Here is a 22,812-nt window from a genome sequence, read left to right as displayed (position 1 = left end):
GTGTCTGTATGTGCATTTGTCTCTCTGTACCTGCCGCTGTGTTGATGTATGTTTAGCCTCTCTCTCCCGAGTCAGGCACTAAGGGCCGTTCATCTGGGGAACATGTTCAGCCTTATCAAACTTCAGCGTGTCTTCACTGTGCACCAGGTGCCCAAAGTAAGTTCATTCATTTAACAAACACAAAACTATCACAACAAACAAATACTAAACTAGCTATAAGGTGTTCTTGGTATAGAAAAATTGATGGTAGGAAATCAAGAATCACTTGATTTTTTTCTTTACCCTCTTATAACTATGCAACCTGATGTGAAACAGTTTGAAGGTACCCAAACATTTTCATATTAATGCTTTGCACTATTTTGCTAGCTTGCCTGTGGAGAGAACTACTTTGCTGTCTTTATTAAATGAGGTGTTTGTATGACTCTTTTCCCATGGTAGGCATTTCACGAGGACGGCATCATCTCTGGATATCGACACCCTCGTAGTTCGGCCACAGACTGTGTGTTGAGTCTCTTTCAGCTCACCAATGAGACCCTCAATGTCTGGACTCACTTTCTACCAACCTGGTACAGTGAAACAAGTTCATTTGCGCAATCTCTCTCACACTTTATCTCTCATGCTTGCTTTCTCTCTCTCTGTATGCATATCTCCATATCACGGTATGGCTTTTACAATAACTCACAGATGATGGTATATGAACTCACACAACTTGAACAGCACAATGGCCCTGGGTTCCATGTCAACTGTATTTAGACTGACTGTGTGTATGGTGTGCTGAGATTTACAGTAGTTTGACTTGAGAATCTCCACAGTGGATTGTTATGTCCCTCACTGAGCTTTAACCCAGCTGAGCCGCTACTAGGAGAGTTCACCTCGCTGGATAATGACAGAAGGTCTGCCATCACTGTTAATGAGCTCCTAGTGTGATTCTCACCAGAGCGTCCTCCAGACGTAAACATGTCGGAGAGTCGCTCATGTCAGTTTTACTTTAACTTATATTTGGCTTTATTGTGATATTATAGGGTTTTATTTATTTTTATTAACTTCGAACCAGTGCTTTACAACAAGCCTGTGTTTTAAGTAACACACATACGTTTTAAATAATAAATGCATCTATACATACAGTACACGCATATATATATATATATATATATATATATATATATATATATATATAAATATATATCATAGAAAAGCTATAATAAACATACTATACTATAAAAGATTATATTGTTTTATTGTTTTTTAATGACATTTTCATCATCTCTTCTTTTTTCTCTACTGTTCTGCATAAATTGTATACTACCCTAACGTTACTCACTGTTTCAGTATTGACTGCTGTATGATGTTCTAAATGATTCAATGTAAATTTACAGTTCATTGCAAACACATTTTTCCATCACTCGTCTATTTAAGTACACCATATCTCAAAGCTAACACATCCTCTGATCCCACACAATGGTTAAATACACAGTCAACCGACAGTAAATCAATAGGACAAAACTTGGAATCTGTAACCTGACTCTGTGCTAATGTTTGGTTATATTAAACTCACTGATCCCTCTAAAGCGTGCAAGAGTAAATCAGACCTGTAAATGTGATTCATCACTCAAAAATCTGAGATTTAAAGACTAGTTTTAATAAGACAAATCTAAATACCACATTTTTTTAGGAAAAGGCTGACATTGCCTAGTCTAAGATGCTCTTTGGAAGTAGTAGATGTTATGTTCCCAAAGAAATAGCAAACCCAGGGAATTTGAGTGTTTTTATAGTAAATATATAGCTGGTCTGCAGTGGTGGGAACCCTGAATATAAGATGTCTTTGGAAATACTCCTGTATTAATTCTTATCTTTACTGTACATACTGCACAGCATAGAAAGCAGCCTTACAGGTGCTCTGTAGAGATTAAACTAGACCTATAGAAACCGAGACTGATAAGACTGATTTGTGTGATCTGTGTGTGTTTTCATGTAGCCTACTTCTGTTTGTTTCTGTGTCCTCCTGTCAGATACTGTATAGTAACAAACTCTGCGAGCAAGTCTGGGCAGGTTAATCATTTGAATACAATTTATTATTGCTCTTTGTCTTCCTAATCTTTTTGTTTTGTTTCTGATTTCCACAGTAAAACACGTTCACTTAGATATTAGGTTCTGTAGTTTCCAGGTCAGCTACTGTGTGTAGAAACGATGCAAGCAATTGTCCTTTTAGCCTTTCTGTGGAAAAGAATTGAAACAGTCATAAGATGAAAAATGTTGATTCCAGCAACAGAAAACTTAATGTAATTATTGTTTCACTCTATAAATCGTTTGTTGTGAGTTTATTGTTTATTGAGACATTATTGTCTGTCATCATTTCATCCCTCTCTGTTTCTCCATCAGGTATTTTCTCTGGAAGTTGATGACAGTGTTGTTGATGGAGGATGCGTGGTATGATGCATACACGTGGCCTCTGCTGGTCTTCTTGTTCTCCTGCTGTGTGTATCCATTGGCCTCCAGCTGCGCCCACACCTTCAGCACCATGTCTGCCCGCGCTCGCCATATCTGCTACTTCTTTGACTATGGAGCGCTCAGCCTGTACAGTCTCGGTAAGAGAGGAACACACAGGCACATTCACTTCAACACTATCCCTTCCTTGGATTGTTATAGAAAACATTGCCATAAAGACAAAGTTCAAGGTTTAAAGTTCTGTAGTACAATATTTAACAGACACAATGGAATTCTTGCACAATTAATGCAAATACAGATTACATTACACAGCATACGTCACAACACTCTATATTTTTCTAGGGATGCAATGGTAATAGAATTCTGTCCAACACACATAAGCTGAAGCCAATAACTAGTAAATTAACTACAAATCAACCATTTCAAATGATACAAGTGAATTTAGGGATCACTACATTATAATGTTGAGTATCAAAAATAGCTATTTATTTTCAGACTTGCAAAAAATTGTTTAACATTCATTAAATTATTATAGTTTTTTAAAAACAAATTATATAAACTTTAAATGAGCTTTAGATGATGGCAAAAAATACACTGGTAGCCAAACAACATATTTATTTCTTCTTTTTATTATTTTATTTTTTATTTTGAAAGAAAGAAAGAAAGAAAGACAGAAAAAGAAATTGATCAAAAATTCCTAAAAAGACAGTAAAGACATGTATAATGTAACAACAACAAAAAGAAAATCTATTTCAAATAAATGTTGTTCAATTAACTTCCTATTTTTCGAATAATCCTAATAAATAAATAAACAAATAAAAATAACAGTTTCCACAAAAATATGAACAATGTTTTCAACTTTGATAGCATTAAAGGTCCCATGACATGCTGCTTTTTGGATACTTTTATATAGGCCTAAGTGGTCCCTAATACTGTATCTGAAGTCTGTTTCCCGAAATTCAGCCTTGGTGCAGAATTTCAGCCACTATGAGCCAGTCCCACAATGAGCTTTCCTTAGGACGTGCCATTTCTGTGTCTGTAGCTTTAAGGATGAGAGAGGCGGGGCAAGGTGGAGGGTGGGGGTGTGGCCTTAACCAGCTTGCGCTACCATGCGCTAATGTTGACAGTGGATGTATCAGGATGGCTCATAGACACGCAGTCATTCAAGCTTTTCAGTTTGACCCAGAATCTGATCCGGATGGAGAAGCACCGGATGAAGAAGCTGCAACTTCTTCACGGATGAAGGAACTAAAAAAATACTTTGGTGTTCATTTGTACATCCAAACACTGAGCAACTGCCATGCTTCGCTGGTTTGCAAACCATGATGTCTCTCAAGGAAAAAAAAAATATTGCGTTGGCCTCGCACGGTAGTAGCTCATTTTCTCATGGGCGGGCAAAGCAGAGAAAGGGGAGGTAACCTTTCCCCGTATGACGACATAAAGGGAAGATTCCAGATTGGGCATCTGAGCTTTCATTTTCTCAAAGACGAAGCAGGAGACCCAGGGCTCGGTTTACACCTATCGCCATTTCTAGCCACTGGGGGACCATAGTCAGGCTAGGGGAACTCATGTTAATGTTAAAAAACCTCATAAAGTGAAATTTTCATGCCATAGGACCTTTAAGAACCATTTTTAATAATTGAGCACCAATATTAACTTAGTACCAAATAAGCATATTCGAATGATTTCTGAAGGATCATGTGGCACTGAAGACTGGAGTAATGATTGGTGAAAAAAATCAGCTTTGCCATCACAGGAATAAAGTACATAATTTCAATAATAATAACCAGTATTGGTACTGGTATATTGTGCATCCCTTAATAGATAATCTTAATTTAATATGAATATCAATAAAATCAGCATATGTACATAAGTACAACAATACAGACAACTTACTGCACCTGTGATTGTACCTACACCTGTCAGTTCCATGGCCCTTTAACTCATAAGTAGTATTTATGTGTATTAATGAACTGTTCTAAAACAAGCAAACCCTTACTGTATGGCACATTATGTTGTATGTGACTGATTGCATGTTAATGCAGGTTCAGCGATCAGCTACTCTGCGTATGTTTTTCCTGACGCATGGGTGAACAGCACATTTCATGCATACTACATTCCTGTAGCTGTACTAAACACCATACTCTCAACCAGCATGGCCTGTTACTCCAGGTAAGCCTCCATTTCATTCTATAATCCTGCTTGTCAACACACATACTGATAACACAAAAATGCAGGTTGCAAAAATGCGGGTTACGTAGTTCTGATGAGTGAGTTTGTGAGTATGTGGAACAAGCTCAGTTCATTATTACATCAATTTGGGTGACGATGTCAAACTTGGAACAGGAAAATGTATACTAAATATATATCATTTTTGTTAGTCTGTTCATTTAAATGAGCTGTCTGGACCGATACATTAATTGCAATGCTTCACGTTTTCACTGCTGGCTACATCCGAAATCCCATCATCTCTGAGTAGGTACTTCGTTTGAATAAGTAGCTATTTACATTGTGAATGTAAAAAAAAAAAAAAAAAAAGTAGGCTATGTTCTATATAGTACAAATGTGTGTAGTATGTAAACCGGACGTACTACATTTGTTATGATAAAACTACATTTGTTATGTAACTTATTTCACTGCCATTCACATATCCGCTCCCATGGCCTCATGGGATAGTAAAGCGTCCATCAAGTCCGTCAACCGGGTGCTTTTTGCCTTCTGATTTGCAAATATTAGCTGTGAATTCTGTACTACTCTTTTCAAATACTGTATTTGAAACAGCATCAAGAAAGAAAATGCTGTATGCTACATTTTAAATAAAGACATGTTATAAAGTCTGTTCTACAGTAAATGTGAAATACAAGGCTTGTTATATAAACATGACATGGCAGTCATGTTCATATAACAAGTCCTAATTCAATATTATTTTCATTTTCCACATTTTTGTTAAGGGTCGGCTTACCATTTCTTCACTATAAGCATGACATCGATGAAAGGTAACAGTCAAAACACAGAATGTGTCCAAATCCTCTGCTCTTCATCTGCCTTTTAACCCATGAAAATGCTTTGTAATATTAAAACAAAACACTTCCACCTAATTTTGTCGATGAGGTGGTTATGTGTTTTTGGGATTATGAAAAATCAACCTCTCTTAACGTCTACTAAAAATCACATAACCAGTACTGAAACTGATGTTATCATTAATGAACATAAAAATGTCTTTCTCTCTCCCTGTCAGATTCTCGGAGAGACAGAGCCCACGGCTGAGTAAAGTGTTGCGAATTTTTGCCTTTGCCTACCCTTACCTGTTTGACAACATTCCTCTCTTCTACAGGGTAAGTTTCAGCATACTTTACAGTACATTCAACACAAATACTCAGGCTGTTCAGTCAAAGATCAGTTTATGTATGTTACTTGAGTACATGAATACAATACAGGGCGTGACCTGTCATTTTTTCTGTTGCCTCTTTCTAGTTGTTTCTGTGTGTAGGCGAGAGTTGCACTGATAATGAAGCAAACTCCATTCATGTTCACCATACGTTGCTTGCTTTTCTGACCGGCTTTCTGTTTTCAACACACTTACCCGAGAGACTGGCACCTGGATGCTTTGATTACATAGGTAATTAATGCCCGCTCACATAGATATTAAATAATTATAAATATTAGATTAGTTTATAGTGTATGTTTCCAGCTCTGCACTTTTTGTATTTTTCACAATCTCTCAACGGGTGTGAACTAGTTTGTTACTGAGAGTTAGTATCTGAATTATAATAGGTGTTCAATTAAAAAGTCCAGACTCAAAAATTTCTAAGAAAAAAATTCAGAAAGCACACTCTAGAAAAACAGGATCACAGGTATTTCTTCAGGAAATCTTGATTCATGTGAATGGCTCTCTTCTGACCCCCACAGGCCATAGCCATCAACTGTTTCACGTGTGTGGAATAATTGGGACACACTTCCAGATGAAGGCCCTTGAAGCTGACATGGTGTTGAGACAGTCACAGCTGCTGGTCACTGCTCCTCCTATCACATTTAATAACACAGTTGGATCAGCTCTGGTCTGTGTCTGCATCAGTCTGGGGATCATATGTCTTTATAGTGTACCTCTGCTGTACGGCTCCCCAGAAACACACCCAACAAAAACTGAAGGAAAGAAATGCAAGCATTAAAAGCTCCTTGAGACAGGAGGTCTCTGAAGGATTAATTGCAGTCTTGCACAAGTTACTAAAGTTATTATGAAAATATATCTAGGACGTTCTTACTGGATATTACGTTATAAAATATCCCCAAGAGGGGTTTGTATGTTTACTGAAGCTATGCAACCTGAAATTGCAAAGAGTAATGAATGCGTTACTGCATGAATTCTGCTTCTCAGGGAAGAGCAAAAAAGGGCACTGAGTCTCAGGACAATGTAAGTCAGTGGGAGGGTGTGTCAACGTGGTCTTTTTTTATGGTGTATAGAAACACGTTTATTAAATGTACATACATTTACATAACCATCACACTTTAATACATAAACTCAAATTGGTGATTATTTCGTCAGTTCAACATGATCCATCCAGTTTTTTTACACTATATATTAGAGCATGCATTTGGAATGAACTAATTCAGTTGAATGAATCAGACTTTTCTATGCTACAAACGAGAGAGTAGACCGTTTGGGACGAAACCGATTCTCTTGAATGAATCAATATTTCCTACACTACATTGTTTGGAATGAACTGATTCACTAGAATGAACTACATACTGTATGAAAGGACCATTTAGGATAAACCAATTCACTAGAATGAATCTGACTTTCCAACATTAGCACTTTCAATTTTAAGACATTTGGTCATAATCTTAGGACATAATACTCAACTCAAAAATGATACACAGCTAAAAAAATGAAAATTTGCTGTTAACTTGCGGTTTAGCCTCAAGCCATCCAAGATGTAGAGTAAAGAAGATTTTTGGCTGAAACTATCATCCTTGTTGATTCATAAAATGCAAGTAAATGGCTATCATCACTTGGCAGCAAATGGAGTGACGGGTATTAATTTTGTGATGACTGTATATGCTTTTTTTTTTTTTTTGACTCAAGTGATGGTAGGCGTTGCATTTTATGATTCACCAAGGACCATGGTTTCAGCTAAAAACCTTCTTTACTACTGAAGAAAAAAAGTCACCCATATCACGGATGGTCTAAGGTCGAAACAGCAAATTTTTGGAGATTATGACCTTAAAATTAAATTAAAATGCGCTCCACTATTTCATTCATACATGGTCCTATTTCTTTTATGTACAGACAAACATCTCAACAAATGAACTAGCACTGTTAAATAAATATATGCAGAATTACCTGTGTGCACAGTCTGCCAAAGCCCACAGTGACAGCTGTTGTATATTCTACTTATTTCTTTTCTGTAAAACTGCACCACTTTTTTCCTGTGGTGTCAACAAAGAGTGTGGGATGTATTACTTTTTTCATAACAGCAGGTCACACCTAAAATGAAACTATTTATTGTTTGCATGATTCTTTGTAATAAAATATTTAGATCTAATCAACCTAGACCTGGTTTTTATTTCTTATCAAGACCTATAGTTACCTTTATCAGCATGATGCTAAGAGAAGGTCATATTGATATTGTAAACAGGGTGAAGTCAGCAAAAGTAGGACATCAGTTAAAATGGGACAAATAAGCTTTTACACCAAGGAGCACTACACCAGTGCTCCTTAAAAAAAAAAAATACTGGTAATAATGGGTGGTCTTGAGATGTTGTAATAAAAGTACTTAATTTGAATATCAAAATTTGATTAGTCAAATGAAAATCATATGGGTGTGGTTACCACTCAAGTGCTGGAAGGTCTAAGAAAGTTCATTGTAAGTGCCTGTACATAGTTTAAGTCTATAAAAATTGTTAAGGTTTGATTTATAATACAAACAGTATTTCAATCTACACTGAAAATTTGTATTAGGACGTGATCATTCAATTTTATGTAATGATGTGTAAGTTTCTTCATTCTATTTTTTTTTTAAATATCACGTTTTTTTTACTATCCTAATTTACCTGAACATGTTAGATAAATTGGGACTGTAGTATTCAGCTAAAGTGGGACACCCTATAAATTAAAAGATAATAGATTGCTTAATGTGAGAAATTGTTTCGGTTTACAGAAGAAAAAAAATCAATGTAGGCAGAAGACAGAGAGAGAGAGAGAGAGAGAGAGAGAGAGAAAAAAAAAGGAACAGAAATTTGTGAATATATGAATAAGCTTTTGTGTGTAAAAAGTGCAGATAAACAAACATATTCCTGCTCTCACCCACACTTACACTATAATTCTATAAATGTTAAGTGTTTATGAATTCACAATCAACAATTCATAAACTGTCTTTCTTTTCAATTCTGAAGATTTTCTATTGAAAAAGATTATTTGTACAGTGTCCTGCTGTAGGAAATTGTATTTTGTAAGTAGAAACTTTATAAAAATGTGTGTCCCACTTTACCAGAGTCCCAATGTACCTGTTTACTTAACAACAACCCATAATCCTTCAAAAAACATGGTGGCAGATACTGTGTTTTTAATACACAGTTTACCAAAAAGTGCCAGCTTTGCTGACTTCAACCTACACTGCCATCTATAGCCTGCTGGAAGCTGCTGTATAGAAAAGTCTCGTAAACTCAATCATTTGTTTCGGAAAAAGTGGTTCGGAGAGCATATCAAACTGCCAAAGTCATGTGATTTCAGAAAACAAGGCTGGCCTGTTTAGACAAGCTTTTTTTTTTTAAAACAAAGCCCTGCAAATTAATAATAATTATTTAAAAACACACATATACAGACACTTAATGTTATTTTAAAAATATATTTTAATTCATTTTAATTGCATTTAATGCAATTAAATTTTTATTATTCAAGAAAACATTTGGAATGGGTTTGTAAAAGCTGGTTAATTGTGTTTTGGCTTGAGTTTTGTTGAATTTACAGTTTTGACCAGCAGGAGCCACCAGCGTGTGGTGCTTCGAGTGCTTCGAAACAGTGAATCATTTTGCGAATTGATTCCAAGCTTCGAAAGGTTTGTTCTCCCTTCAAAATTTCCAATATGTCTCCGTTTATAAAGGTCGGTACTCGTTACCCGGTGTAGTCTAACATTTTACCAGAAAACTGTTTTTTTTTTTTTTAATGCCACAGTAATCAAAAATCCCAAAACGTGAAAATGTTAGTAAATGTCTGTGCAGTTAGGCCTGTCTAATGAGGACCGAAAGAATGCTATTAAATTGTGAAGTCACAGCATTTATCGTCGTAAAATGTAAGAATTAAGCCACTTCTTATGTATTCTACGTTATACAGCTTGATTTAGGCTATGGCAGTAACTCGAATCTTTTGATCCATTCAGTGATTTGTTTAGTGCCTTTCTTTATGTTACCTTACCAGTAGTGGACGTCTTTTTTGTGCAACATTTAGTAATTGAATAAATAATTAAATCCGAGTCTCATACACTTTTTATGTACATGTTCACAACTGAGATACTAAAAGAGTTTGTTAGGTGTTGGTGGGTTTGTGAGCTGGTCCTCTCCTTTGTGCCTCACTTCCTCCCCCACCCTCGGTTATTTTATTTTTTTTGTTTGTCACGTGGTTTACTGTGCACACATTCTGACTGATGCTGTTTGCTCAGCATTCTCTGTTTTGTTGGCAGAAGATGAAAAATGTCAAAGCAAATTGTGAATCGCAAACATACAGGCTGACAAAAGCACACATACGCACACACCAGCTGACAGTATATTTTAGAGCCCCGCTAAGAAAGCCTTGTTGGTGGAGATTTAACTGCTCTTCTCACACTCACACATTCAAAGAGCTCGATGAAATGAGAGCTTGAGATCTTTACATAGCAGTATCTGTATAGTTTGTTTTGTTCCAGCGTAAAACGGTGAATGGTTTGTTGGCAAAACTGTAGGACATCCATCACAGTTGATTCTCATTTGAAAAGACATTATTATCGGAATTAAAGTAGGTGAAAACTTTTCTTGACAGTGAATATTGATAGTTCATAAACTAACAAACGCAATTTTCTTTTGAATTCATAGACTTCAGGTGCTTTGTTATTGGGAATACCATCAGCAGGGGGCAGCATAGGACAATGTATGTTCTCTTGTTTTATATGCAGACAACAAAAACCATTTATAATGTATTTTTAATGTAAGAGAGTCAGCAATAGAAATATTAATGATAAATATATAGTGTGTGTGCACTTTATTTTTTTCTCCAGTTTTAGTAGGTGCTAAACATCCTAATTCATCTTCAAAGTCCTTCTTCATCATGACAGGTAGGAACTGACATCCTGTCATGTTTGATCAGGGAACAGGGAAACAGCTGTCAGTTCTTCCTCTGCTCCATAGTCCCACTGTTCCAAGACCTCCTTGTAATAATATTGACCTTCCCTGTACTGTTTACTCAGGCTGCCTTTAAACACAGCACCAGCAAATATCACACAGGGCTGCCGCTGTCTGCTGCACCATTTCACTCTCACACTCGCTAATTACTGCCTAAATACCCTCTTATCTCCCTGTGCTGCCTGTTTGTGTTAGCGCACAGCACACACATTTGGCCACTTAAACATCCACTGAAGCATTGTGATAAATATGACTGATTGACTCTTCTGTGTCTGCCAGCTGGGTGTTTAATTTCTCATGTATTTGAGGGGTTTAGGAACTGAATTCAGAGGTGGCAGACAAATAATGTGGTGGACGAAATTTCAAAACAACAACGGTAATTAAACGGCTAATAATAGGCCTACAGCCCTGCCTCACCCATTGCAAAGTGCTAAAGACGAGTTGGCATATTTTATTGCTTACGCTATGGATTAATTTGAGATGAGATATTTCAAGTGACCATTTGATCGGTGGCAATCAGGTCATTTGCATTCCAGTAGACTGTAAACTGGACTGGCTCCAGCATGCCGCACTGCTGGTCCCGACGCTCTGTGTTTGTGCACGTTGATAGATTCAGTTTGGCTGTGTTTGTTTAGCCCTTAGCTCACTACTCATATGAAAGCCTACGACTCAGCAGTGATAGAAAATATATCCCCATCCCTTCCCTCCCCTCTTTCTGTTTCTCCTAATTACACAGAGTATGTTTGTACAGCCGGCATGATGTTTTCAAAGTACACAAGCAGGTTTTGAAGCTTTTGTTGGCCTGACTTGTTTCCTGTCTCTTTATTCAGAGGCTGCTTTCACCTGTTAAATGGAACACATCCCATGAGTGATTGGTGCAATGATTCACTCCCAGGCTCCGTCAGGATAACTGTCACAGCTGTGGGTCAGCATGAGAAAGAGAACAGGTGCATGCATGTGTGGAACAACAGTTATGAAAATTACTGCAATGTAGCTTTATTCAGTGAAGAGCTGTGGTTCTCCACCTTTTGACTCCCATTGTTCACAACAAAATTCAAATGCAGCATGACTTTTCCAATCATTCATGAAGGATTAAGGATAAAAATCAAATAAAGCCAACCAGTTCTTTTTACACAATTTCTACTTAATAAAATATTTTAGATTTTTCATACTGTACATTATAATGCCTTTTGCAAATTATTGATTTTAGATAAGTTTTTAAATTATTTATTAGAATTGTAATATCTGTTGTCTATTGGTTATCAGAAATATGATGATTATATAATAATATAATAATTATTATTATTATAATGAATTAATATAATATAATATGTGATCATTTTAAATACCAGAGCATACTAAGAACTGTCTACATGTAAATATAGAAAAATGTTGAATGACAAAAATGTGTGAGATATAGCAAAGAACATGCGTGAATTACTAGTGCCAGAGGCTGTGTGTGTTTGTATTGAGGATATTACCTTGGCAGTATTACCAAACATTATAATGAATTTTAGGCAAACCCCAAACTCTTTTTAATTTCTGGGCTACAGATATCCGACTGGCTGCCTGTTCTGAACTCCACTGTGTATCTTTACCCCAATCACAAGCAGCTGTGACTATTTAGTGGGCAGGAAACCACCGAAAGCAGATAATTCTCCATTTATAACTTCTGGTTCACTCTGTTTATTTTCTTGTTGAGTGAGCCAATGCTGGCTTTTCCATTAGCTGGCATGTGTTGACCAAAGGCCGTTGTGTGCTGTCCTCTGTGTTGATTGCTGGATATTGAATATCCTTGAGGTAATATCAGCCAGGCCTCGCTTTCTTTCCATAGTAATTTATCTAGTGAGGCAAACCACAAGTCTTATTTTAACCACCTCTAAAAGGGCTTGCTTTAAGTGGCTCATAAAAAAAAAAAAAAAAAGGAAAAAGGAAAAGCATGAAAACTTTGGGGTTTTCGAGGCTAACCATAATAGGGCAAACCACCAAGTATACCAATTAGCCAGCAATGCTACTGTCAGAGTGACATGGGGACAGAGCTGAGTGAGAGACCGACACAGAAACCACACACAGACCACACAGAGAAGCAAAGTGCTGTGGGACATTCACAGGAAAGCCCAAATTAGATGAAAAACATTAATCTGAAATATGTTTGAAACATAAGGCACATATCAGAGCTGCCTAGCTTGACAGTTTAAGACAAATGAACGTGAGAGGTTAATATAGCACAGGAAACACAATACTGCATGACTGCACATACTCAATCACGATGACACCTTAGAAATGGTTAACAATCACCTCAGTGACAGAAGAAGGATTTTGTGGCCAGAAGTCAGTGCTGGAAACATTGAACAGAACACATGGTGTGTTTATGCCATTTTTAATGTGTTCTCACTGTAGTATTCTATTAATCGAAAAGACTCATTTGCAGTGGACTCAGAGGTTTCCTTCTCTGTGGAGAATATTAAAGAGATATTAAATTAGTCTTTGATTAGTGGCGCATGCTATTGTGGAGGACAGATTTGCAGTAAATGGAGCTGTTAGGCTGTCGCTAAACCGATTTATTAAGGTCACCTAGAAACCTTACAAATTGTTTTTATTTTACTGAATGAAAGTGAACATTTATTTATATGACTCCTTTTTGTATTCATATTTTAAACAAACCAGCAAGAATATTCTCTGTCAGTGTAAACGATTAATGAAGTCTTAATCCAACTGGCAGTGAAAGCTAACCTAACCTTGCGGAAAGTATTCAACATATTTATTCTAAATTTAAAGTAATGAAACATTTTGTCAGAATAGAACGATTTGCGGCAAATGACATTCGGTCAAGTGGATGAATGAGTCATTCGAAATAAGGAGATTAATAAAACTTTATTTAGTTCATTTCAATTAAATTTAAAAGACTGCATGATAAGACTATGTTCAATTTGTTTAACGTTTTTCTAAACGTATAAACTCTAATCTAAGTGAACAGTATTTTACAGCATTTATTAATCTTGGTTAATGTTAATTTATACATGTACATACAGTACTATCATTGTTAATTCATGTTCATCCATAATGCATAATACTGTTAATTTATGCAACATGTTAAAAATGTATTAGTATATACTGTAGAGAAATGAACATAACCTAGATTAATAAATGCTGTGTTGTATCTGTATTTGTATCTGCTACACAAGTAATGAATACAATATAGCGAAATACGTAAGATCATTTAGATCCCTAAAACCCTAAAACTGATTTATGTTAATTAAGGCATCATAGACATAACATTATTACTTTCTATTAAGCTTCTTTAAAAAAAATGGGTATTGTTAAAAATATAAAAAAGTATTGATCACCAGTAGGTCTTGCTACTTACTGCATAAACTATTGTTAACTTATGAACATATACTGTATATTGCACATGCAGACACATTTTAATAACCTAACCAATAAACTAATGTTCCCACACGTGTACACTCACGTTTGACCCTGTGTGACAGAAAAATGTATTGCTTTTTTCTTGATGATTACAAAACATGACACTGAACAACAAGTAATGACTTCTTGAAGCTTTTATTGAAAATGTTTTTTAAGAACCATATGAAACCAGTAATACAAGGGTGCATTTTGCCACATTATTATTATTATTTTTTAAATATCATGCATACTTTTATTTGTCATTGACCCATGTGTCTGATTTTTCATGAAATGCACTCTAAATCTGATGGGATCTGTCAGATGATTGTAATATTATTAGGCATGCAGAATGAAAGGGAGCATCCAAATTGCGCTTCTGGACGTGAATGATCCCGCACTGGGCCTGTGGCCCGAGTCAGGATGGATGGTCCTGCTGGAAAGAGTGAGTTTGTATTGTGGGAGCCCACAGTGACACAATCACTGGGGACAGAACTCACTGATCCAGAGCTGGAATTCAGCCTCATTTAGCCAAGAGTATGCCAACGGTATAAACACTTAATCCAGCGTGAGATTTCCAGGCCCCGATGGGTCAACAGTTTAGCTCTTTATTTCCCCCCCACCATCTTGTTATAAACAAAGTTGGCTTTCAGTTACTCCTGTGAAATTGTTTTATAGGGTGCATGCATGATTGAATATTCATTATGTTAAACTAGGCACTTTCTTTGTATATAAATCCATATTAGATTTCTCTGGCAGGCTGCCTAAACCACATGAGATGGATTCTGTTCGTAAAAAAAGCCTGAACTCCTTAGCAGCTCTTTTCTTCACGCTTTATTTGTTTTTGTTCTGATGTAAATGACGACTTGTTGATATTTTCCTGCCCAACCTCTCGGCCTCCCCCTGTTTTCTTCCTCCTCTCTCTCTAGTTCTTGGCCTAGGAACACATGGATCCTTTCAGAGAGGGGAAATGTCGGAATTTGTGGTAGGCATGGGAAAAATAAACAATCGTGTCGGTCCGTTCAGCAGCAGAGGACCTGTGCTTCATGTATGAGGGTGGTGTGGGGGTAAAGAGAGCCAACACATTTTTTTTCAACCAGGGACCAGCTTCCTTCAAAATATTTATACATTATTTTTCCTTGTCGGCAAGCAGAATTTACCTTGGGATCGAAGAGCTCACCTCTAATACCACAGGGAAAATAAACCCCCTCTGCCTGAGGTGCAGTTTATTTGACGAGAAACAGCAGCGTATTCAGGCCTGTTTTCCCTCAAAAGACACACGTAAAAAGCGTGTTAAGAATCATGCAGATGGATCCCAAAACACACAACGATTCCTAAAGCAGGTGGATATCACATCTTACATTCAAAACCACAACAACCTCGTTGTACTGCCAGGTTCAAGTATTCTACATCTGTTTTCTATTCAGACAGGCTGCAAGCACGTTCGGCAGTGTGCCTTTCCAGCACAGCATCCTAACATCTGTGTCTTGGCAGATCTACAAGGTCAGGCCTGCTGTAGTGTGAGGAACACATTGGATTCCTCTCTGGACAGAACGTATCAGAGAAGAAACACTTTGTTGGACTTTTGAGATTGAGAGCAGTTCGGAACCCCTGCAGGACTTATTTCAAACAAGTGCTTTTGTGGTTTAATTGTGTGTGTTTTTTTTTTATCTGGAATTCTCCACAATAGTTATCAGATACCAAAAAATAAATTCTTAAAAAAACAACTGTAGGTCAGATGTGAGTCTATTTCACAAGCTCTGAGTGAGGCTGTACTTCTCAAGCAGGTCCTAGTGAAGTCTCTCTGAGAATCCAGTTATTCACGTCACTGGTTTTGAGCTGGCAGTTAAAGCAGACCACACACTATGTGTGAGAGAGAGAGAGATCACATGACTCATGGACCATCCGCAGTTACCAAAACTCACAAACATGTGGATGCGAGGCAGAGAGAGAAAGGACGAAGGCCAGTCTTCAAAAAACTCTGAAAATATCTGTGGGTTTCTCTTTTCATTTTGTACTGTATGTAAAGCATCAAATTCATGGTGAATATTTGACAAATTTTTGCAGAAAATATTAATACTTTAAGCCATTTGGCCACATAAATTAAACAAAGGAAAAGTATCATGTTTTCTTGTTTTAGTATTTTGAAATGCTCTATTCTGGTGAATGTGGCCTTACCTGTATTTGTCTTTGAGCCACTTTCCCACACATATTGGTGTAAGATCAATTTGACAGATTGTCATACAAAAATAAATTGCAATCAGTAGGTGTGTTAAATATACGCCTCTTCTTTCTCTGTGTTTGCGTGAGTTCTGAAACATTTGAAGACAGGCTAATATTATGATCTGATCTATAAGGTCATGGTCTGGGTGAGGTTCTCACAACACACATTCACCCCTCATATCATATATAACTTCAGCTTTAAATGTCAGTGTTTAAATAGATACTGTGACACATGACATGTCCCCTCATGCCAAAATTACTGATATTTGGATATTTCTCTTAAACATCCTGTAAGTTTGAGCACTAATTTGATCTTTCTATCCCTCGTAACTTTTTAGTTTATAACCATTGGCACATTTTCAATGTCCCAAGTAATAATGTCCATTGTTTCATAATTGGATGTTTATCAAAAAAGTCACCAAATGAAACACTTTCGTGCCCTTATTCTCTCTCTTGTGCTGTTGTCTCTATTTTCTTGCTAACTAGATGAATGTCTGTAGTTGCATTTATTCCTTGTGATCTTCATTTAAATGTGTGGATGTGCCCATGCATGCTGAAGTGTTAAATTCATTTAGTTCATTAAGTTTCCTTTCTCAAATCACTGAGTACAAATCTGTAGAACAAGGTCACATGACTGCAGGTTACATACATTAATTTTGCTTCATGAATAAGCATAGTTACCTTATGCTCTCACATATTAAACGTCTTGGTCTAGCTGGAAATTAATCTCTGTCAATCAATGTTTTAATTTTGTTACATGATGTTTCAAAATGTAGTAGATATTTGGTCCAGCAGTCCAGTGTGGACATATATATGTGACCCTGGACGACAAAACCAGTCTTAAGTGTCAATTTTTCGAAATTGAGCATTATACAACAGCTTTCCATTGATGTATGGTTTGTTAGGATCGGACAATATTTGGCTGAGATACAACTATTTGAAAATCTGGAATCTGAGGGTGCAAACAAATCAAAATATTGAGAAAAACGCCTTTAAAGTTGTCCAAATGAAGTTCTTAGCAATGCATATTACTAATCAACAATTAAGCTGAGATACATTTACGGTAAGAAATTCACAAAATATCTTCATGGAACATGATCTTTACTTAATATGCTAATGATTTTTGGCATAAAAGAAAATCGATAATTTTGACCCCTACAATGTATTTTTGGCTATAGCTACAAATATACCCCAGCGACTTAAGACTGGTTTTGTGGTCCAGGGTCACATATTGCAAACATTTTGTTTCGTCAGAATAAGCAAGTTACTTTTATATGGTCTTCAATTGAAAAATACACTTTTTGCTTGCATAGTAGTATAGTTATACTACGCTAACCAGTCTGACCCCTGGGGTGTGACACAATTTAGGCCCCTTAAATCGGACAAATGCAGACATTTTGACAATTTGAACAGTAAGCAATCATCACAAAAGATAATTGCCTTCTGTGCAGCATAATTAGCCTTGGGAGCAAAAGCTATTCAAGCTTATTAAGTGATTAAATGAACTCAGGTAAAGCTCAACTTGTTTCCTCAGAACTAAATACATGAGCACATGTCTTTGAGTAGCAGACAAATTCTGGCAATTATTGGAGTTAAACCACGTTTCATTTGAAGCCATTAAATTACAGTGTGCGCAATACAATTAAACTCGCTGGCGAAACATCACCTTTCTGCTTGAATTCACAATGTTAATTAGCTAGTGCCTGGATTTTTAAAAATGAATTATTGCTCTGCTTTATCTAAGATGTGGATGAGTGAGTATTATGGGATGGTTTGCACAATATGAGGGGACTGGATTTGGTTTGTGAAAAACTGACACTGGAGTTTCAAATAAAGTTGCACACAATATCCAACTGTTATACATGAAAATAGACTGGAAGTGAAGTGACACAGGTTCAAGAAGTCAACATCCTGCTGTTGTGAACATTTCAAATTCTAACTAAAAGTAAAATTAAAAGCAAGATGAAAAATGTCGTTACTTGAAATAAACATTAATTGACAAAATAAAATATAGAATCAAATTTTTATTTCGTTTAACTTGATGTACTAAAAGAACTAATACGAAAACTAAATGTGTATATATATATATATATATATATATATATATATATATATATATACTGTTTACCAAACAACTATATATACTATTTACCAAAAAAAAAAAAAAAAAAAGAAAATTACTAAAACTTATTTGTTTTTATTATAATGAAAATGGAAATTAAAAAAAAAAAAAATTATGAACAGTTAGTGTTGACTGACTTGACATGTCTTATTTTAAACATACAGGACAAAGTACGGCATTTGTACAGACCTGTGTGCAGAAGTGTGGCTGTATATCTGAGGTTGCGTGAGAGCGTGTGGGTTCATGTGCATCAGGGAGGTTCGCAGCAGGTCACCCGCTGTCAGGTCTGACCTTTTGAGCGGCCAGCTATCATCTATCGGGATCTTAACTTTCACTGTGGACTCAACCACTCACAGGAGAGCAGTCACTGACATTAAAACTCAATTAGGGTCCCACGCACTAAATAATGCAGCAGGAAAGTGCATTACCCACACGCTCAATGCCCACAGTCTTACATCTCAATATGTCAAAAGCTCTCCCAAAGCCAGTGTATTTGCATATGTGTGAGTGAGTATTTGAGCGTTTGTAAAGAAAAGACAGAGGATGTAGGTACTGAGATACCAGTGAGCTCTCTCTATTAGATGATTTGTCATTTAGCGAAGAGCGAACACTCCCTCACATCAGTCTCAGGAGAAATGAAACGAATCAACACACTCTCAAGCTCATGCTTTTGGCCTTGTAATCTTATATTATATGCATAATTACACTAACATTAACACAAGTTTTAAACAACATTTGCAGACTTTTGATGCTTAGGTTACATTTCTTCTTATTTTTGCCTTGCCTGAATTCTTTGATGAATATCCATTTGTTCAAAAGGACATTTATGTAGAATGTATTTATTTTATAATTCATCTGTGTGAGGCATATATATACATACACACAAACATATCAACCTCATTCCACAAATCATTTCTGATTTCACAAGTCATTTCTGAACCATTCCACAAATTTAAAACCTAGTAAACATTTTCCTGTTGAATTTCACAACACTAAATAAAATGCTCTGCTGATTTTAATATCACTCAGTGTATTTTGTCTGATGGTTTGTCAGTGCTCTGCCTCCATAATAACTTCTATTATTGTAACTTTCATTACAGATTAATGTAATATTGCACAGCCCAAGAATTTAACATCATTATGCTAAATGTTCTGGTAAAATAAACAGCAACCAAACATCTAATAAATTGTAACTGCACTGGGTAACATTTTCTGATGACTACCAGTTGCAAATTAAATGTCTCATGTTTTTTAATTGCTTTATATTATCATAAAATATTTTGGTAACACTTTATTTTAGGGTCTCTTAACTAGTTGCTTATTAGCATGCATATTACTAGAATATTAGCCATTTATTAGTAGTACATATTAATGCCTTATTCTACACCCTAATCCTACCCAATACCTAAATTTAACAACTACCTTACTAACTATTAATAAGCAGCAAATTAGGAATTTATTGAGGGGAAAGTTGTAGTTAATAGTGAATAAGTATTCCCTATTCTAAAGTGTTACCAATATTTTATTATCAAACAGAAAATGAACATCCCAATATACCAAGCTATGCTGTCTGTTAAGATGGGCAGCGTCTTTTGGCATACCTTTTAGTTTAACTAAATCTTGTGAATTTAACATCTCAGGTTGCTTTTAGTGAATTAACATGTCATGTAATATCTGCTGGAATAAACAAATAAACTACTGTATAAAATGTTAAACACCCTGGCAACTTTTCCATTTGGAATAAAGCAGTAAGTGAAACAAAACCCCCAACCAGATATCACAGCCATTCATTAATGGATTTAGTGCTTTATGAAGGTAAAAATAAATCTGAATGAAATTGTAATTTGTACATCACCTCAGAGTTCAACATATTTGGAGAAATGGAAAACATGTACTAAAATATCTCCTGGCATCTAACAGTGTGTAATCAAAAACAGCTCACTTCAGAATTTCATGAGGCCTAGATGTCTTATGAAACAACATATATAGCTTCAAGATGTCTCACAGACAAAAGTGAAAAATGAACTTTCGTTTTCCATTACAAGGTGCTCATGCAAAAGAGCCATTTTGGATGGAAAAAACAAACAAACCATAGAGGCAGTGTTTAAATGGTGCTAAGGTGTTTGCATGCATGATTTGACAATAAAAGTCTGGCTGGTTTAGCAGACATCCACGTATGTGGTGTTACCTGTCTTTTGCCAGCACTAGATGTTTGGTGTGGTAGTCCTGGGAATCGCATTAACCTGTTTTCAGTGGCAGACAGAGCACAACAATTCACAGCAAATAGATTAGAGCTGCTATCCATCTTTCGCACAAAGCGCTGCCCATGTACAGCTTCAAAATGTGTTAATCTGTCTTTGTTTGCTAAGCTGTCCCGCCGTGCACCCCGCTCTATGCCAAAGAGTGTTCAGCTTACTTTAATACCCACACAGCCATGAAACAAACGATTGTGTTTTTTCTGGCATCAAGCTTTAGCTGATTTCAGTGGATAAACAATCCTATAGTTGAGGGCTTGTAGTAATTCCCTGCACTTCAGACAAATGACGTCAGACTTCCTGACACAAAGAGTGATGTAACTCCATTGTGGTAATGAATTGTGAAAGATAAAAGACATTTAGGTTGATCTTTTTGCGAGTTCCTTTTTGTCGAGGATGGCAGAGCTGCCAAAAACAATACAAATGAAGGGTAGCATATTGTTGAAAGGATAATCATTACAGCGCACTCTCTTTTTTTCTCTCGCATTCCCATCATATAACACTGATTGCTCCCTCTTTTTCTTTCCCTGGTTCTCCCCATATCTTTCACGCAATTAAATCACACGCAGTGAAATCCTTTCTGGAATATAAAAGACAGTTCAGGAAACACATGGACAAGTTTTCCATGTCCTTTGTCTTATTTAAACTGTCTTGGATCCTATAATTGAGCTTCAAGCACTGCTGTGGCCTCTTCTAGCCTATGAGAGAGATGACAATTCTGCAGTCTTCAGTCACTGGTTTTGACTTTCTCTACAGACACAAAACATATTTTATGTTCCACAGAAGAAAGCAAGTCACACATGTTTAGAATGAAACAAGGGCAACGATGGCAGAATGATCATTTTGGCTGAACTTTCCTTTTAACATGAGGGTTTTCTTGCAGTTGTGAACTGCTAGGCTTTATTTAGTCTAATCCTGTTATTGGCCCTTCTGGCATTTCACAAATAACTATTATAGTCTAGCAGAAAATGTGGGCAGTGTAACTCAAGCGGTCTTGGAGTATTTGGGGAATGTGTTTGGCTCAAGCACCTGCGGTGGGAGCTCACAGTGGAGCCTGTGCAGTGGATTAGAGCATTCCTAGAAATCCCCTGCTGATTGTGTTTGGAGTATGTTTGGACTTTAATAACTGAATAGGTGACTCATTTATCTGTGAAAAGAGCAAATCATCACAATTCCGTAGTTGCTGTGGTATGAAAGGAAGATAAAAAGCTTTTGCAAACAAAGAAACTTAAAGTCAGCTTAAAAATGACTCATTTTATAGCTGTACGACTGGACTGATTGAGTGCGTAAGTGAGATAAGAATGTGTGTGTGACAGGGAGGAAGAGAGAGTGAACATGCACATGACACAAATAGCAGTTCAATCCAAGTGAGCTTTAGTGCCTGCTAAACTTTCCTCTGAAATGATAAGTTTAATAGCCGATACAGAGCTTGTACAAGATATGTTTATTGCTTGTCATACAATAAAGGTTTATGGCTTATCGTGCGATTAAAAAGGTCATTTAGAACAATGTTCATACTTTACGTATGTAAATAGAGGCTTGCAAATAACTGGAGGAAAACAAAATCCTGTTCAAGACAGCAAATTGGACCTTCTTGCAACAGTGATGTTTATTACTGTATATAATATCAAAGATAGACAGCATCCAAACCGGATGAAACCATTTCCTGTAAGTATATTTTTACAGACATTAATGTTTAACACAAACCTCAGAAACCTCAGCTTGTACCTAATAACCTAGCTTTTGCAATTAACGTGTGCATGTACAGTATATGTGTGTTTATTAATTTAATAACTTATACATAAATTAATACTTTTATTCAGCAAGAATGTGTTAACTTTAACAAAAATGACAGTAAAGACATTTAATCAAAAGCTGTTCGTTTGAACTTTCTGTTAGAAGAGACGGAGCTTCAAGAGCTCATGCTCCGGCATACTGGCAACAACAAAACACTACAGGACCACCTCACACACCGAAAATGTCAGAAACTCT

At 36.3% G+C, this 22,812-nt stretch overlaps 1 protein-coding gene across 3 annotated transcripts; it reads left to right on the top strand.

Moving 5' to 3' along the window:
* On the top strand, positions 1-7,992 carry paqr5b (progestin and adipoQ receptor family member Vb). Of its 3 annotated transcripts, XM_058783618.1 has the most exons (9): positions 1-156; positions 439-566; positions 2,124-2,279; positions 2,380-2,585; positions 4,491-4,617; positions 5,397-5,441; positions 5,684-5,780; positions 5,920-6,064; positions 6,355-7,992. In XM_058783618.1, the coding sequence occupies exons 3-9, from the start codon at positions 2,251-2,253 to the stop codon at positions 6,612-6,614; spliced, it is 909 nt and encodes a 302-aa protein (XP_058639601.1). In that variant the 5' UTR covers positions 1-156; positions 439-566; positions 2,124-2,250; the 3' UTR covers positions 6,615-7,992. The 3 variants fall into 3 exon arrangements, with proteins under 3 accessions (XP_058639601.1, XP_058639599.1, XP_058639600.1); XM_058783616.1 differs by lacking the exon at positions 2,124-2,279; XM_058783617.1 differs by lacking the exons at positions 2,124-2,279; positions 5,397-5,441.
* Positions 7,993-22,812: the final 14,820 nt, after the last annotated feature.

This window comes from Onychostoma macrolepis, chromosome 07, assembly GCF_012432095.1.
Source record: "Onychostoma macrolepis isolate SWU-2019 chromosome 07, ASM1243209v1, whole genome shotgun sequence".
In the NCBI taxonomy this organism is placed as follows: Eukaryota; Metazoa; Chordata; class Actinopteri; order Cypriniformes; family Cyprinidae; genus Onychostoma; species Onychostoma macrolepis.
This window is presented reverse-complemented; position numbering and strand designations above follow the sequence as displayed.

Bases quoted from the DNA above. Each gene is read 5' to 3' on its own strand.
- paqr5b (XM_058783616.1), top strand. From the start codon at position 49: ATGTTTAGCCTCTCTCTCCCGAGTCAGGCACTAAGGGCCGTTCATCTG. The intron at 567-2,379 runs GTACAGTGAAAC...TTTCTCCATCAG, and splicing joins ACTCACTTTCTACCAACCTG to GTATTTTCTCTGGAAGTTGA. The intron at 6,065-6,354 runs GTAATTAATGCC...TGACCCCCACAG, and splicing joins TGGATGCTTTGATTACATAG to GCCATAGCCATCAACTGTTT.